At 37.4% G+C, this 18,182-nt stretch overlaps 3 protein-coding genes across 3 annotated transcripts in view; 1 reads left to right on the top strand and 2 right to left on the bottom strand.

Annotated features, from left to right (window-relative positions):
- LOC121329963 (muscarinic acetylcholine receptor M5-like) overlaps nt 1–5,854 on the top strand; it is a 30,405-nt gene extending 24,551 nt beyond the window's left edge. Inside the window, exon 2 of the mRNA XM_041276109.1 lies at nt 1,805–5,854. Coding sequence (XP_041132043.1) covers nt 1,888–3,456 — 1,569 coding nt within the window. The 5' untranslated portion in view covers nt 1,805–1,887 and the 3' untranslated portion in view covers nt 3,457–5,854. The remainder of the gene's footprint in view (nt 1–1,804) is intronic.
- Nucleotides 5,855–7,606: 1,752 nt separating this feature from the next.
- On the bottom strand, nt 7,607–11,281 carry LOC121330338 (fibrinogen-like protein 1-like protein). The gene is made up of 2 exons (XM_041276790.1): nt 11,135–11,281; nt 7,607–9,502 (listed from the first exon to the last, which is right to left on the bottom strand). Exons 1-2 carry the CDS (start codon nt 11,277–11,279, stop codon nt 8,808–8,810), a joined length of 840 nt encoding a protein of 279 aa, XP_041132724.1. The 5' UTR covers nt 11,280–11,281; the 3' UTR covers nt 7,607–8,807.
- Nucleotides 11,282–14,044: 2,763 nt separating this feature from the next.
- Nucleotides 14,045–17,718, bottom strand: LOC121330394 (ER membrane protein complex subunit 7-like). The gene is made up of 5 exons (XM_041276883.1): nt 17,339–17,718; nt 16,158–16,277; nt 15,411–15,549; nt 14,818–14,898; nt 14,045–14,446 (listed from the first exon to the last, which is right to left on the bottom strand). The coding sequence occupies exons 1-5, from the start codon at nt 17,560–17,562 to the stop codon at nt 14,297–14,299; spliced, it is 714 nt and encodes a 237-aa protein (XP_041132817.1). The 5' UTR covers nt 17,563–17,718; the 3' UTR covers nt 14,045–14,296.
- Nucleotides 17,719–18,182: the final 464 nt, after the last annotated feature.

Below are 18,182 nucleotides of genomic sequence, written 5' to 3'. Positions count from 1 at the left end.
CATATCCAGGGTTAAACTGTTGTAGTTCAGGCAGTGTCACAGTCAAAACAATCCTTCAAAACAACCACAACTGATATTTCTTTAATTCCTCCATACCGCAGGAATGGTTACACTCAGCGATATGGTTACACATATATATATATATATATATATATATATACATATATATATTATATCTATCTATCTATCTATCTATATATAATCGTAGATAGATAGATAGATATATAGATAGATAGATAGATATAGTTATTGTCTGTACACACAATAAAAACCATGTTCGTTTAAAGATACTAATAGTTGTATAAGGTCTGTACTACTACTACTGACAGTATTACTATATACTTTCTCAAAAATGAATAACATCTTGAACAGAAATGTTATCATTCATAGCGTGTATCTGTTTATTTTTTTACCATATACACTAACATTATTATGAAAATATGCCCTACGTGTCTTCCTGTTTTATTTTACTTGACAACCGACAGAAACAGAATTGTTTGACTTTCAACAGTTAATGACCTTTAATGCATGACAGAAGGAATACCTATGTTGCAAGGGTTGTAGGCTTCTATTTGTAGCATCATTTCCACTTTCAATATTCCTTATGCAGTCCTCAAATCTGGCAGTGTTCAGATATTTTAATTATTTTTAACTATAGTGTAACACACCAATCTGTTAGTCTTACCCCCGCCATGCAACGTGATTGCACTACCCCCCCCCCCTCCCCCCCCCCATAATATAATATAATTATTATGTGTCAAAACCAATATATACTATTTAATTCATTTATTTTCAATATGCGTGAAAGTGTTGGGGGTACTGCAAGCCGGAGAGCACGAACAGCTCCCTCTGCTGGTTACAATTTGTTATTCGTCAGGGTTTCTGAACAGCTGACAGAGCAAGTGTCAAGCCAGTATTGTGTTCTGTACAGACCATAAGAGGATATTCGTTTCTCTTATACTAATTAAAAATCTAAACTAATCAGCAGTAGGACATATGATTAATTTTAGATTATATATATCGTATATGATCTATCCTAGTATACATATATATATATATATATATATATTATTCATATATATATTATATATATATATATATATACACACACACACACACACACACACACACACACACACACACACACACACATAAAAATGTACTGTGACATAGTTAAAACAAACATGGTGATGTAGACAAAATAACCAACATTCATTGAACACTGACAGGACATGGAAAGTACAGATGTATATTGTTTCCTATTCTCCCTTTTGTTCAGAATTGTTTCTAATGCTTCAAATATTGTCAAAATCATGTATTAAGTATTTTGTCTGACTTAAGCTGCTTTTGGGAGCTTTTTTCTCCAGCAATACAGAGAGCGAGTCTATTACTTCTTATCTTTATATTGGGACTTGCTCACTTGTACTATATGTGTGTCTAAAATTCCGGTGCACGTGAGAAACCACAAGAAAGGCAAATATCCCAAAAAACTTTTACAGACCTGGGGGTGAGAATTGATCTCATGTGGTGAAGATTAGCCCAGCCTTTATGTAGTTTGCTAAAAACTAAACATACTGTAAAACAGGTTTATTGGGTTTTTTCAGCACTTGGGATCAGAAAGAAAGGATCCTTTGTGTATGTTGTTGTTTTTCAAATGGGATAATTAATTAATTTGTCATTAATTAATATGTAGACAGCTCTATAATGTGCACAAAAGGTTTCTATCCTGAGGGGTCCACACTAAAAGGAATATACTATATTTACAAGTTGTTTGACGATTATCTTTGTTTTTTCTTACATGTAGGCCCATAACACTGCACCATGACAAGATCTGGTGACTCCGTTTTCTAGGACGCTGCCTGCAGAGAACTCAAACCCTGCCTCATAATGGAGAACTTCACACTAGCCAGTAGCAATGCCTCTAGTCTTCAACATGTGAGCAGCTACAGTCTTTGGGAGATCATAACCATAGCAACCGCTTCTGCCATTGTGAGTCTGATAACAATAATTGGCAACATCCTTGTCATGGTATCATTTAAAGTCAACAGTCAGCTGAAGACAGTCAACAATTACTATTTGCTGAGCCTGGCTTTTGCTGACCTCATTATAGGTGTGTTCTCCATGAATCTCTATACCTCTTACATACTAATGGGATACTGGTCACTCGGGACCCTTGCCTGTGACCTGTGGCTAGCTCTGGATTACGTGGCCAGCAACGCCTCTGTAATGAATTTGTTAGTCATCAGCTTCGACAGATACTTTTCTATCACAAGACCTTTGACTTACAGGGCTAAACGTACACCAAAAAGGGCTGGCATCATGATCGGCCTTGCTTGGTTGGTGTCTTTTGTTTTATGGGCTCCTGCCATTATATGTTGGCAGTACTTTGTTGGAGAACGAACTGTGCCTCCCGGTGAATGTGAGATTCAGTTCTTCTCTGTGCCTGTCATAACCTTCGGCACCGCCATTGCGGCTTTCTACATTCCCGTATCTATCATGACGATATTGTACTGTCGTATCTACAAGGAGACTGAGAAACGCACCAAGGACCTGGCCGAACTTCAAGGCTCAAACTTCTCAGCTGACCCAAGGATTGCGAAACCTCAAAACCCTCTTCTCAAATCGTGTTTCAATTGTAAACGGCAGATGGATGCCAACCGGGATCAGAACGAAACCTCCTGGTCATCCTCTAGCAGAAGCACGGTCTTGAAAGAAGCCCTCGCACCTAACGTCAACGATGAGTGGTCCAAGAATGACCAGGCGACGTCCTTCAATAACTATCCATCTTCTGAAGATGACGACAGGCACAAGCCCATCTTCCAGGCTGCTCACAAGAACCAGATCAGCCGAGGCAGCCAAAACGAAAGCCCTGCAGACTCAGAGGGGAGAGACGACTTTGGTGAAGACCAGCCAAACTTGAGCTGCTACTTCACCTCGCCCGCCAAATACATCAACAATAAAAAAGGGGTTTCCTACAAATTCAAGCTGGTTGCTAAAGACATCAGCCCCCCTTTGAACAAAAACGGCTGTTCCCATCTGGCAGCCTCGTCTTGTTCCTCGGCAGAATCCATGGGACCCTTGGCTTCTAAAAACATCGATCCCAGCCTGAAGAACCAGATCACTAAGAGGAAACGGATGGTTCTTATAAAGGAGAAGAAAGCGGCACAGACTCTGAGTGCAATTCTCCTGGCGTTCATCCTCACCTGGACTCCTTACAACATCATGGTCTTAATTTCGACCTTCTCAGACTGCATCCCCACCTCCCTGTGGCATCTCGGTTACTGGCTTTGTTACGTCAACAGTACAATCAACCCCATCTGCTACGCCCTATGCAACAAGACCTTTCAGAAGACCTTTAAGCTGCTGCTGTTCTGTCAGTGGAATAAGAAGAAGAGGGCCGAGGAGAAGCTATATTGGAACAGCCAGAATCCCACTGCTAATAACAAACTGCTGTGAGTGGCCAGTCAAGACAGAACACAACGCACTTATTATAAATTGGGGTCGAATTGTCGCAGCAGTAGTACAAGGGAAAGGGATTATGCATCTGTTTATTGACTTTTTTGTATTTATTGATATGTATTTTTCTTAATTGTCTGCTGCAAAGGGAAGCAATTAGCTGTATTTGTCCAGATCTGTGGTTGACATTTAGTCTGCAGTACCATATCTGTACTGTAGGTCATTCGTGTGTTTGCAAACAGATAGATGACCATGGTCACCATTCTGAATCTTCCTAACCCTGGCCTGGGTTTATTCTGTTCATGGGCTGTAGTTGTGCATGAACAAAATGTACCCTGACCATGTGTGTAAATATGTATTTATTTTGTCTTGCACCCTCTATCATACACATGTAGGTTTTTCATTTAAAAAGCATTGTGATTGGCTGTTTACTAAGCAACGTCACTAAATCAATCATGCTTCTTACATCAAATTCATTGCAGCATCTTCTCTGTATAACTGCTCTGTTTTTCACCCTGGAAAGCCAGCGTAGCATGAGATACAGAAGCTGGCATGGGCTGGAGGAAGAATAGGTAAGGTTAGAACTCTGCAATTTAACATCATAAAAATTCAATGGCCAACAGCTGGCTTGAAAAATAAAATTGATAGTTAACAGTATGCCCTCCATAGAAAATATATAATTGAATCATTGTCTATAGTTGGTTTCTCTCTAGGCTAGGCAACCTGGCTTTAACACGGGTGATTTTTGTCCTCTAACATTACAACACAAAAGAAATGTGTCTTTAGATCTCAAATTTGTAACTTTTCCCATAGTATCAGGTTACCCAGCCAAGTTTGTGCCCAGAAAATGAGCCTTTGTTAGAGTGGAAAGTGACTGTCCACAACTCTTCCCCATATACCCTCTCTGACCCATTCCTGATTCAGTGTGTTAGGGCTAGCAAAGTGGGAAAGAGAAGGAGGGCCTCTGGGCATGCAATGACATAGAGAGGGGAGGGGCCCAATGTGGATTATCAAACCCACATATACAATGCATATTTCCACTAGATTCAATGATCTGAAACACAAAACTGATCTGCCTATCTAAACTAAAAAACGCCCAGGTAAGGAGTCCTTTCTGAGCTGCAGTGTTACCATCTGTAGAGCTTCAAATGTCTTTTAATGTTTTTTTTGTATAATGTCTGCAGTGGTTTGGAATTCTCATGCTTCAATATTGAGATAAGTCATTTTCCCTAAATGCCTTTCCACCCCACTGAACATAAATTTGAGTTATGTTTCTGTTTTGAGGCACTATTTAATGAACTACCATGACCATGCTCTTGCATTACAAAAATTACAAAACCTTTTATTGGAACATTCAGTTAGCCCTTAATTAAAAACACCTGCATGACGCACCTCAGGAAATGAGGTTGAATGTTCACAAGCAGCAGGCTCCTGGTTATATAACTCACCTGCACGCCATGAGCAGGTGCTCACCTGGGGATCCTCACAGGGTTATTATTTGATTAAACCCACCCTTTAGTAATCTAAAGCAAGCATTAAATAGATCTAAAAGCTAGCTAAGAGACAATATTGGGGATAAATGCATAAAACTCAAAAATGGTGTGACACTGGGAAGAAAAAAGATCCCACTTTGAATGATTATTGTGTCCTGTTCTAGTCACCTCATTCAAAATAATTGCAAATTTCATGAGGAGCTACAGAGGAGGGCTAGGCAAATCACAGGAGCTAAAGGCACAAGCTACTGTATGAAGACAGGTTCACAGAAAAACATCTCTTCATCCTTGGCAGGAGGGATTTAATTGATTAAAATCCTAAATTATAAGTAACATGTACCTAAATCAACAGAGTATGACAAATGAAAGCACTTATTACTAAAAATGAATCCATGTTAGAGTTTACCAGATGAATCATATCTGAAACACTGGGAACTTTAAAAAGAATCTGAAGCTCTTTAGCCTTTTATATGTATGTAAGTGTTTTCACCATGTATTCTGTATTTATTGATTTGTAATCTTTTTTTTTTGTATTTAGCTTCCTAACAGCACTGCTGAGTAGAGTTTAGAGCCATTGAATTTGACAGGGCTATAATGACTGTTGTCATTCACTCGCTGATAAAGCAATGAGAATGTGGTGCCATCAGTCTGCTGCAAAACACTCCATGTGCTGCTAATGTCTGTGCTATGTTGTACATATCTGCATAAACAGAATAGGTGGAATCTTGTTATACTAATGGTTACAGTGACTTTTGCATATGTTCTGTGTATGGTATAGCTAGATATATACAGATGAAATAAAAGTATAATATGTACTCTATTAAAGGGCACATGAAAACCTTTTCATTTTATTGTGTTGCTACAACTGTTTATGTATGTTGTGTGAATTGTTTTCTTTTTTACATTTTGACCACTTTTTTAAACTCTTAAATTGCATTCCCTGCCTCAAGATGGCTTCCCATGCACCCGCATAGACCTCTCGAATTACATTTCCCATCATCCTCCTGCTCACATATGTAACCGAGATGGATTTACCCGTGAGCAGGAGGATGATGGGAAATGTAGTTCTGAGAGGTCTAAGCAGGTACATGGGAAACCATCTTGAGGTGGGGAATATAATTTAAAAGTTTAAAAAAGTGGTCAAAATGTAAAAAAAAACATGTAACACAATAAAATAAAAAGGTCCTTATGTGCCATTTAAGTGGATCTTGGTATTTTACTGTAATAGTAGGGAAGCATTGTTCAAACTTTATTTTACTCAGTTTTACCGTCCCATACTTGTAAATGTATCATGTAAAACTCCCAAAACATAATTTATAAGTAAAACTATGAGAAACTAAGTAGAATAATTTTCGGCTAGTGCCGTCAACACTTATTATAAAATATAAATATGTACTGTAAACTTGCACTTAACATCTAAAATTAAAAAAAAAAAAAAAAGTAAATAGAATTAATGAGCAAATCTGACATGGCACTTTCATTTGTTACAGAAGTCTGAAATGTGCATTTTTAAATATATATATATTTTTTTAAATATATTTAATATATAAATATATTTTCCCTTGAAATCATAATATCAGGTACCAAACTAGGTTAAAGAAAGATATCAGTTTCCACACCTCTAAGTTATACAATGTTGGCTGAAAGCTACTATTTGGGGATTGATAGGAAAGAAGGCGTCAATGTCACTCTCCAGGTGAAATGACCAAGGAAGTGCAATACCACACGAAAGAATAGCTTGCATTCAGATATCAGGTAGTATCAGATGTCATTTTTTTAAATGAAAATACATGTTTACAATAATGTTTTAAAAACTGCACATCTGAGATCAATTTAGCGAACAGAAGTGCACAACAGCCAAGATTTGTGAAACCATTGTTACCTACAACCATTTCAGAACATTGATAACGTTGGATCATAGACCCCAGCAAACAAATCTACACAAGCCACCTCCACCCAATTACAAGCTTTATATTTTATATATATATATATATATATATATATATATATATATATATATATATATATATATATATATATACAGAGTGAGAGTGAGAGAGAGAGAGAGAGAGAGAGATCTTCAGCCTTTTTCAATCAACTGCTGGATGAAGGCCTCCCCAAGGTTCTTCCAGAAAAGCCTGTCTGCTGCGTCCCTCATCCAAGTTGCTCCAGCTTGCCTAATTTCATCTTGCCATCTTCCTGGAGGTCTTCGTCTTGATCGCGTTCTATCTTCCTGGACCAGCGATGGTCTGCTGTTCTTGTTACATGTTCTTCCCACTGCAATTTCAGTTTTTCTGCTCTAATAATAACTTCCTTTTCCTGTCTCTTGTTATTCCCAGCATGCATCTTTCCATTCTCCATTGAGTCATTTGTTATTTTTTGAGTAATTTTTGCATTAAAGGTCCAGGTTTCTCATCCGTACGTTAGCACTGGCAGCATGCATTAGTTGAAGACTTTTCTTGAGGCATAAGGGTAGTGTACCATAATATGTATATATATATATATATATATAATATATATATATATATATATATATATATATATATATATATATATATATATATATATATATATACACACACACACACACACACACATATATATATATAGCCATGTTAATGTATTATTGTTTGTTGCGCCCTTCTTACCAAGAACCCTATAATTATGGAATCTCACAGTATACAAAAAACCACATGGCTTTAGCATAGTGCATTTACCATCAACTATTTAAGGAACAGTCACATAAAAGTTACATTAATTGGCAGCTTTCATATAGTATTTTAAACAAATTGGCTAATTCCCTACAGCTAAGTTTGAATTGAAAAAAATAATTCATTAAATGTATGATATACCCAAACATACTGTTAATCTTTCAAGACTGGCATTTTGTAATGGGATGTCTGTACAAACTATGTTGTTTCTTAATTAACTGTATCTTGTGTTACCCCAGTGAAGGCTGACGATTTCACACACCACATGGCTGTGCTTTTACCAGGTGAGCCACTCAGAAGATGAGCAAGTATATTGCTGCCTGCGGAGATAGACAAACGGCTTTTCAAATTTCATGAGAAGTAGCATTTGCTGCAGACCATTAATTTCTGCTCAGGCATGGCACGTGCATTCCAATTTCCCAACACTGTCACCTGCGATCAAAATGGTGTGGCTCAGGGTGAATTGCTTGATTATCGTAAAAGCATTCAGACATGTGCAGCGGCCGATATGATGAGAAAGGGGAGGGAGATAAAGGCAGAATATATCACTGTAGACAAGATAATACTTACTCCAACGACATCATCACAAAATACTCGCCTCCTGATCATTATTATCGCCCATATTGACGCATAAATCACTGAAAAATCCAAAAATATTTAAAGAAGTAAAACAGACCGATCTCACACATTCTCTCCCACTATGGCACCTCTGCTACAATCTGTAAGTCTGACAAATGTTATAACAAAGGGATGCGGAAACGACTCATAACAAGATACAAGACATTTGAAATAGGAGGGCGAGGTACAAAACGATAGATTTGTCTCAACCGGGGTACACTTTGATTTTTCAAAATGTACCTTGGATGACAGACCCAATCATTCTTTATTAAAGTTTAAAAGGTAAAGTAAAAGATGTGCTAAAGCTCAGTGAAAGCATGGTAAAGCATAGGTAAGCAGTGCAAAGCACAGAGAGGTATGGTAAAGCAAATTTAAAAAAAAATGGCAAATCATTTTAAACTATGGTAATTGCATAGTATAGCCATCGAAAAAGCACTGGAAATCTTTTTTAAAAATACAGCGCAAATATACTGTGGTAAACTTTCACAAGGGATTCATTAACAAGTTAAATATTCAGTTTTAGTTTGCATCACAATTCATCACGACGACAGTTTCCAGGCTTGGTCATCTTCATATACTCAGTGGGCTTCACCATCATCCAGGCATACTTGCAGAGGTGTTCCTTGTTGCAGTCTTTCTGCCAATAAATTACATTCCTACGATTGAGGTTGGCGCCGGCACAGGCGTCGTACCACCAGCCACCCCCCGGCACTCCGAGATACTCCAGCTGGGCACAGTTCTGGTAGTAGTTATCGTTGTCTCTGTCTTTGGTGGTGAACTTCTGGTTGTCATGGAGATATGCCTCTGTATCCTGCGTAAGAGCATCCACTGCAGCCCCCTCATACAGACCCAAGCGGATCTTATACTGAGTTTCCTCTCCTTCCACACAGAAAGGATCATACTCCCCAGCCTTGGTTCCAGCGTCCATGTCAACCAGTTTGATTCCCAGCTTGTATCTCCCGCCCTTGTTGGTTATTTGGTATAGGTACTCGTTCCCAAGCCAGTGGTCTCCACTCACTGCCCCGAAGCCCAGCTTGTAATCGTGCCAGGTCCTGTCGAAGTCCACGCTACTGTTTACGGTGATATGCTGGATAACAGTCCAGCCGCCATTCAGCATGTCACAGAATACCACAATGTGGGATTTCATTGGCTTGATCACGTAGACACCATCCTGGGAGACACCATCAGAGCGCTGCAAGGCCTCGTAGCAGTCACTTGGATAATCTAAAACAAAAAATCATCCATAACTCAGTTGTCTTAAAATTAGGAATACGAAATGAAGGTTAACTTTTATTTTAAATTCAATGACAAACATTTTGACTCAAGAATAAATCAAGACCTTTGTCGTTGAAAAGTAAATTTTTAAAACAAAAGTTAATATTAAAAAAGAAAGTGATTACACACAAAAATAACAATATAATTCAGAAATTGCCAGTCTGAAAAAAATGAGGTCCAGGACTGAGAAAAAAATAAGAAAATATACAATGAGAAAATGTAATTTGAAAAATAAACTTCTAAAAATGTGAATCTTTGATCTGCACATCCTAATCTTTATTGAATTGTTGATCTGCTCAACTGGTACAGGGTATTGAGTTTGTTTCTAATAATCTCTGGCTGTCTCAATCACGTGGGAATCTTCTAATGCACAATGTGCTTTTCCTTTGTTAGATTTATTTATTTAAGATTTGATTAAGATTTTAAACAACTTCAGTTATTTTGTGTTGTGCTTAAATGCATTATTAAATCTCCAGCAAAATCCTATGGGGATGAAAATGATTAGCAAATAATTCTTGGGGAATCATTTCAAGATTCAAGAGGTTTTCTTTATTTTTATAAGAGAAACTGTGTTTGAAAAGGTGTTGTGGACAAGTTTAAACTTTGTATTGTTGCAAAAAAAAAAAAAACCTGTATAACATGTACAATAAAAAAAAAAACACTTTCCTGTTACATGAGTTGAATGAAGAAACTCTGCTGTAACGATATATTTTAGTAAGAAAAATACTTGTATTTTTACACCCCTAATGGTGAATGGAAGAAAACTAGAGCTCTTAACAACAACAGTGTCATCTCTCCTGTTCATCAGATTAGTCGGCTCATCACTTATTGTTCAAACCTGAAGATTATGGTAAAACATAGCTAAGCAAAGGTCAGCATGCAGATACAAACACCAGCAATAAGGTATGAAATCCTGATCCATAAGCAGATGAGAACATGAAGCATATATCACATGCAAGGAAGCTACTGTGAATCAAGATCCGTACATTAGGACAAGAAAATCTGATATACAAATGAACCCCTGCTGTCAACTCATGAGCAATGCCATGGCCATGCATTCTTACCAGCAGCAAACATAAATCAAATGCAGTCCAATAAACCTGAGCTACTCTGACACATTTAGTTTAAGCCACAGTGTCACACAACACTTCAATCTTTTACAGTTTATTCTTCTGGGCAATCAACTTTATCAGAAGGCAGATTCATCCACAATAATTTAGTTTTATAATGCATTTAAAATAAATGTACATTAGTACATGGAAAGCTATGTATTGTATCTTATAACTGGCTTCACAGACCCTGACTGGCACTTAAGGTGAAGGTAATGTAGCTCAGAATTTGTGCTAATCAGGGTCTGTGAAACCAGCCGAAAGACTGTATGGGACACGAATCGCTGGTTTCACAGTCGCCAATTAGCATGAATCTTAGACTACTTTACTTAAGGTAACATGAGGTAATCCAAGCCTAGTGCCAACCAGCCCTTACTTTTTAAAATCTTCCGCTAATTTCAGCTAGTGTTCCAATGGCTACAACAGATACTGAATTTATTTAGAGCTGTCAACAGTCTTAATGGCAACATACCTTTTTGTTCTAAATTCAAAACCAATTTGTATTCTTCTGGAGAGAGGAGATGTGCATTTTCTACAAGAGATGGTTCAACTTGTGCCACAGCCACACAGGGCAGAAATGCAAACAGCACCAACTGCAAACACTGCCTTATATCCATTCTTCAAGCTGAGGTGTACTGAAAAAGAAAACAGATTGTGTAGGTCCATTCATTTCCACCTACCTCTCCAGAAATGAGTCAAATAAATAATGAAATAAACAAAGGATTACTTATAAGCCCTTCTAAAAGTTTGCCACAGTAAATCTGCACTGTATTCTTGCTGTTTATACTGTACATTTGTCATGACTTGCCATGTTTTTAATGTGCTTTAATATCTCTTTGGTCTTTACAAAGCTTTCACAATGCTTTACTGCACTTGTTACTATGGTAAACTTACATAATACAATAAGGTCAGCTTACCTTGTCTACTGAAGCCTGGTGTATTCAGTGTTATTCATTGAACAGGTTCAGCAATCTGTTACACAGCTCTTGCCCAAACGAACACTCCTGTGATTGAGACTGAACTGCAAACTCAGAGTCCAACGAGGCAGTGTCTTCAGTTTATACTTACACAATTAGCACTGGACTTTGAGTCAAGGAATAAAAACATGCAAGTGACATGTAAAAGGGTAAAAGTGGCAACACTTAAAGTCATAAAATAATTCCATCAGTCTTACCTGCAGTTCATTACTTGAATAAGTCACATGATATCTAGTACTACACTCAGTTAAAGAAATCTGTTTGAAAACCACACTGTCAGATACTGTTACACTTCCTTGGTTATTTCATCTGGAGGGTAAAATTGTCCCCGTTCTTTTAATGGCTTTTTACTTATCTTTAACCAACCAGCTGCTTCCCTATTGATTGACTTGCTTTCAGCCAGTAACACGATTTGACCTAAAAGACACTGCTGAGGTGAAATGATCCAAGAAGTGCAAGTGCAACATATTTCCTGATAGTAAGGCAACTATGACCTTTATCCAAATTTAGTACCAGGTACCATCTTTAAAAATAAAAATACATGTTTGCTATAACATATTTCTTTCAAATCTGCTTGTTAAAACCTGTTTTTGTTAGCTCCAACCACTTTACAAATACAAGGCTCTTTCTCTTGTAGTAAAGGATGTTATAATACCTATAGTGAATGGCTTCCTTTTACATTTTACTTGCTCTTGGTCATAGAAGTGAAGCACTGGAACATAAGACAACCTATTTCCCTTCACCAACCCAGTCTGTGACTATTTGCAACACTGTATTTGTGTTGAACAAAAATAAAGGCCATCTGCCCCATAGATTGTGCCAAACTCCTCTTACAAAATGTGTAGTACAGTACATCCAATATCGACACTGCACTTCATTTCCTTCTCAGAGATATTCTAATATATCTGGTTGACACGGACAAGCAAGGGATGAGAGAAGTTTCTTTAACAAGCAAAACGGAAAAGCTCACATATATGGTCAATCTTAAATCTGAAGTAACTCGTCCAATAGATCTGGCTATTTTAAGATACTTGGAATGCTTTTAGAATGGAAGTTGATGTTCCTATATAAAACTTTAACTGCAGTTCTAGAATTCAAGTCTGTACAAAGGTAACACACATGACCTAACCTGTGAACTGTAGATGTATGTGTGGCATCTGGATAACTGCCAAGCTTAATTGCTTGATGATGATATCACTGGTCTTATCTATATTAGCATCAGCAACAAAGTATTTCTTTACAGCAAAGAGAGGGGGTACATTTAAACAGAAATGCAAATATCTGGTATAAGAAATTAAACAAACCCATCTCCTGAAGTACATAGCTCAATGACAAATGGTAAACATGTACAGTGGTTTGCACCCTGATTAGCTTTAATTTTGGACTTTCATTTGGCTATTGTGTCACCAGGGTCTGAACAGGAAGAAACTTATAAAACATCTGAAGAATTAGTTGCAATCATTGACACACTGATACCTCTGACACATGAATCTTGCCATCAGAACCTCTTGCACATGGGAATGTCCCATGAAAAACATGAAGTCCCTGATGTAATGCAATGAAAGCAAACAAATCAGATTCTGTGGCAGTCCAACACTTCTAAATCAGCCTCAGCAGAATGGTCCATTCTGAGAATAGACACACACTGCACTGTATGTTATACAAAAGTCTATCATCAGAAATATGATCATGTTCGGAGGTGCTAAACACCCAATAAAAGTGAAATGCTTCCCAGATTACTTTGAGAATTATACAGAATGATCCTGGGCTCCCACCATTGTGCCAACTTTCTTTACCCCCCCCTTGGGAATTTTAGCTGTAGGAACACAAGGTTAGTCCCCTCTTAAATTGCAGAAATGAGCAATTGCTACTGTAAAATGTTTTTACAGGTACCAACCGTCTAAACACTGCATCTTTAAATCTCAAAAATCAACAATAAAAACCAAACAAAATGATGATTACAATTTTATTATCTTTTTCATTTAAATAGTTTTACTACTGTACAAGAATGCACAATAATCGTTTTATAAATGATCTAAACCATTATCCTGGATCAATGCAGGCAAATAAAACTCTCCAAAATTAATATTAATTTAAAGACATTTTCATTTTCAGCTTTTAAACATATTCACGTAGGTGTACTTTATTACATAGGCATCTCAATTTTGTTAGCACTGTTAAAAATATACAATTCAAAGCTACTGTATTGGTTACACTGTGATGTACATCAAGCAGCCTATTTAACAGTAAAATAAATTAATGATAATAAAAATTTAAATGTTTTATGGTACAACCCGATTTAGCATAAAACTGGGGTGGCAAATGATGCCAAGAACACCCCCGAGGAACATTTAATAATATTTTAAACAACTGGGGTATTTAAAAAGAAACAAAATAGACAAAACTGGTTTATACTGTAAGCAATTCATTTATTTACTGGAGGGGTGTATACTGGAGCTGTTCCTAGCATCATTAGCTTCTCTAACTTGTACTGCAACAGATCTACACAAAGAGACTTGAATTTGCTTTTAGTCTCAACAAAAGAACAAACAAAAAAAAAAAACCACAAACACAGAAAAAAGGAGGAATATAAAACAAACTAAATAACGTCATGCCAGGCAGTGTTTCTGTGCATTTACGTTCCTAGTTTCAAGGAACTACCTCCTCTTCAATTGCCCACTTTTTCCTGCTTTAATGCTGTTTCCCGACTTGCCAGAGCCCTTGGAGGAGAAGAGTTTGGTCATGAATTCAGACACATCAGGTAACTCGGGATTAGGGTTCAGCATGTTCATAGATTGCTCCATCTCCTAAACAAAGAAGAAAAAAAAAGTGACGTACAACCTTTCTCTTTATTCTTGAACTTGTATTTAACATTATAAAGTATGATGTTACGCATCGCAAGGCATTCTGGACAATCTGTTTCAACTAAAACTAAAATGCAGAAATAATAAAAAATAAACTAAAAAACAGCATTTAAACTGTAACCACAGACTACTGGCTTTCCAATACAGTACATTAACCTATGCATTAGCTGGCCAGATCTGCAGTGTTAATTAAATTGTAGACACTGGAATTTTGAAGTCAGTATATGGTATAAGCATGATATCACAGGTCAGATTCCTTTTTAAAAAGTTTTGGTTCTCTTACAAATATGAACTTATTGAAATGCACAACTCACCCGTCGCATCTCAGGATCATTGGTGTTGACCACCTTGGGCAGCAAGACGATAATCAGTAATGGAAGGACCATCATCATAACCTAGAGAAGTTACACAGTCAGATTAAACTTAAACAACCTCCTTCATGCGGATATCTGTGCACTGCTTAAACTGGCTGACACTTAGCATCTATACAGAAAAAATGGCTTTTGTGGAAACTGTTTTAATGTACAACAGATATACATTCATACGGTATATATCAATATCTTATTCTACATAAAAACAATACATTAATGGGAAATCAATGTAACAATTGTGTGTGTATGCATACTGATTGTCACAAAAACTAAATAGAAATGCAACACCTTAAATGAAGTGGATATAACCGTGTAGGATCTACAGCCCAGTTCAGGGCAAGAATTTCCCAACATCTATACATAATATTAACTTGCTTACCATAGGAGAGGTTAGTTGCATTTCAATTTGGATTAGTGGCAGAAAATTAAATCTGGATACACATTCTTAATCAAGCAAACTAATGCTTTGAAATGACAGAGAAAGACACATTGATTCCACCCCCCTCCCCTCCCCTCTCTAATTCTACAATGCCTACCATTGGGTTCATGAGGAAATCTGTCCACCCCCACGTTTCACGCTTATTGAAATAGGAATGTGGGCCAGAGGATCTCATCTGCAGTGGGTAAGGCAGCCGCACTACTTCAGATGTTTTAATGAAATTAACCATTCTGGCCCTGAAATTGAAAACAGATTAAATGTGACTAGGATTGCAAGGAAGAAATATTTCTACTTGCAATTAAATTTGTACATTAACAAGTTTTACAAAATTCTGCATAGAGATTTTTTGTGTTCCTCCAGATCAGAAACACCATTATTGCATATATTATATGCAGTTTTTTTTTTTTTTTTAAACTTACAACAGCCTTATTATTATAATTACTTCCTTCTAAAATATGTGCTACAAACTGATCATTGGTAAGCTCCCAGAGTTACTTAATCTTGGAATACAAATCACACATTTGACAGGAGATGATGCCAGCTTACCATGAATAAGGCCAACCAGATAGTTAAGGTTATGTATTTAGGGGAGGAGCTTTTTCTGTCTTACAGCAACACTGCACATTATCTGGCAGCTGGGACAGAGTTGAACAGTCCCAGTCTTACACTGGGCTCAAGAAAAGACTATGAACAAGTAATTATGTCTAACAATGCTCAAATCAAGGGTCACATATTTGTAAAAACAAAATGATTAAATCTCAATATTGGAGCAACATAAATCTGTCCACAAAGTTAACCACATCTGATGTAAAAGTTGCAAATGAAACAGGGTTAGAAGCCATACCTTATTTTGCCTTTTGATGTAATGTCCACTCGAACTGGTTCAAACTTGTATGCTGGTGACACAATCTCTACTACATAGGAACCCGAGGGGACATCATTGACAGCAAAACTTCCATCGGTTCTAGGGGAAAGAACAAAAAATATTAATTCTGGAAATTTTAATATAGATAATTCAACTCTACCACCCCCAAAACAAATACTTTATATTTACTAAACAATTTACAGCTTTCTTGTTACAATCTAATGTATACGTTTCTGGTGAACTGTTTTTTTTTTTTTTGTCTGCGCTACAGTGGAGATGTCATTCACAACTGCCTGCTGATGCCGGTACTTCAGTAGCATCGGGAGGATGCTTGGTTTGTTCACAGACTGACAGGCAAAAAACAATAAGGCTAGTAACTGGAGCAGCTCAGTAGAAAATGCAGGCAGCAGCCGTTTTGGGTTTCTTGCAATCAGTACAAATTCTACTGCCTGCAAGAACCCAACAAAACACTACTGTCTAGTCGGGGTTGTATAAAGATAGACATTATTGGAGAAAAGGAAATACGTAGGCCGAGTTATATTATAAATTTGTTTTCTGCAGCTATTGGCAGCAGCGAAATCAGCTGCCGCCAGTAAAAATTGTTTACATCACTGCTATATTTATAGTAGATAAACTCAAAGCCGCTGTCTGCCTGTTTAGATTAGGCCTCTAGTCATGACTAGTAACTTGCCTTGACTAACACAGCAAAAAACGAAAATAGTGAGAATCTGTAACTATCTCCGTTAAGAGACAGCGTTACAGAATTACAAACGTATGGGTGCATTTAGTGTTTCAAAATAGATTAGCCCGAGTTTGTTTTCTGCGACTAAACTAAGCATTTCGCTTCCTTAAATATTGCAGTGAAGCGAAACGAAAACAAATGGGGCACAAAACGCAAGATACGCACAAACGCAGCAACAACGTTTCTATGCCAGTTTCATTAATTTGCTATTCTTATCCACAATCGCTACCAGTCGCAGCTGCAAAGCAAACACTGAATACAGTTGTGTGGCATATCAAAGATGCGAATATCTGAGCCTGTGTGAAAAACAAAAGCTCCCCGACCGAAATATCATTCACTGTTTACTGCAACCGGCATCACTCTTCCAGTACAACACGGCTGTCAATTACACGTTAAAAACATCACAACGGAGACGTACTTTAAAAAGCCGACGTGGTCTTCGCCCTCGACTAGGACTCGTGCTGTAGAGACCCAGTCTTGTGCTTTGACACCCGGCACGACGCACCGGCCTTCGATCTTGAAGCGGTCCCCGTTTATGGGAGCGCCGACACTGACGGACTCAAACTCGCCGAATCCCTGCGAAACCGCTGCCAAGATTTGAAAAAGAACACAAAACAGCCAGGTGGTGCTCCGTTGCAACATGTTGAGGGTTCCTGGCAAAATTAAAGTTGTACTAACTGAAGAAATTCAATTAAACAGTATCGTCAACAGCTGTATATCCCTTTAATCACCGACAAAAATCAGCTGCCTGCCACCATTAGTATTCCTTCCTCCCCTCCAGCAACGTGACGCAGCTTACGCAACGTTTCACAGAACTTTATTGGTACAATACAAAAAACAAAATTTAGTAAGGATAGAAGTAGGCTGGTTACTTTTAAAAAAACAAACAAACAACAACAACAACAACAAAAACAGTACACACTGAATATAAAATATGTTTAACAATTGATATTACATCAGATATTTGGTGTGTCCATTGACAAAATACTGTAGTCTAAAAACACGTCTCCTCGAAATTTATAGTGTTTTAACTAGCATTTGTTTTCGGACAGATATACAATGGTTTTCCATCAGTGCTGCTCAGTTAAATATTATGAACTGACTATCAAACGCAATACAACATAATGTCCAACAGGTGTCATCAGTGTGCATCCCACAGTTACGGTATATCACTGTAAAGCCAAAGGGACATTAATCTGCATGTTGCTAGAAAACGTAGAATAAAATCGGTAACTGTGTAACAGTAATGTGTAAGTAGTAAG

This window comes from Polyodon spathula, chromosome 17, assembly GCF_017654505.1.
Source record: "Polyodon spathula isolate WHYD16114869_AA chromosome 17, ASM1765450v1, whole genome shotgun sequence".
In the NCBI taxonomy this organism is placed as follows: Eukaryota; Metazoa; Chordata; class Actinopteri; order Acipenseriformes; family Polyodontidae; genus Polyodon; species Polyodon spathula.
This window is presented reverse-complemented; position numbering and strand designations above follow the sequence as displayed.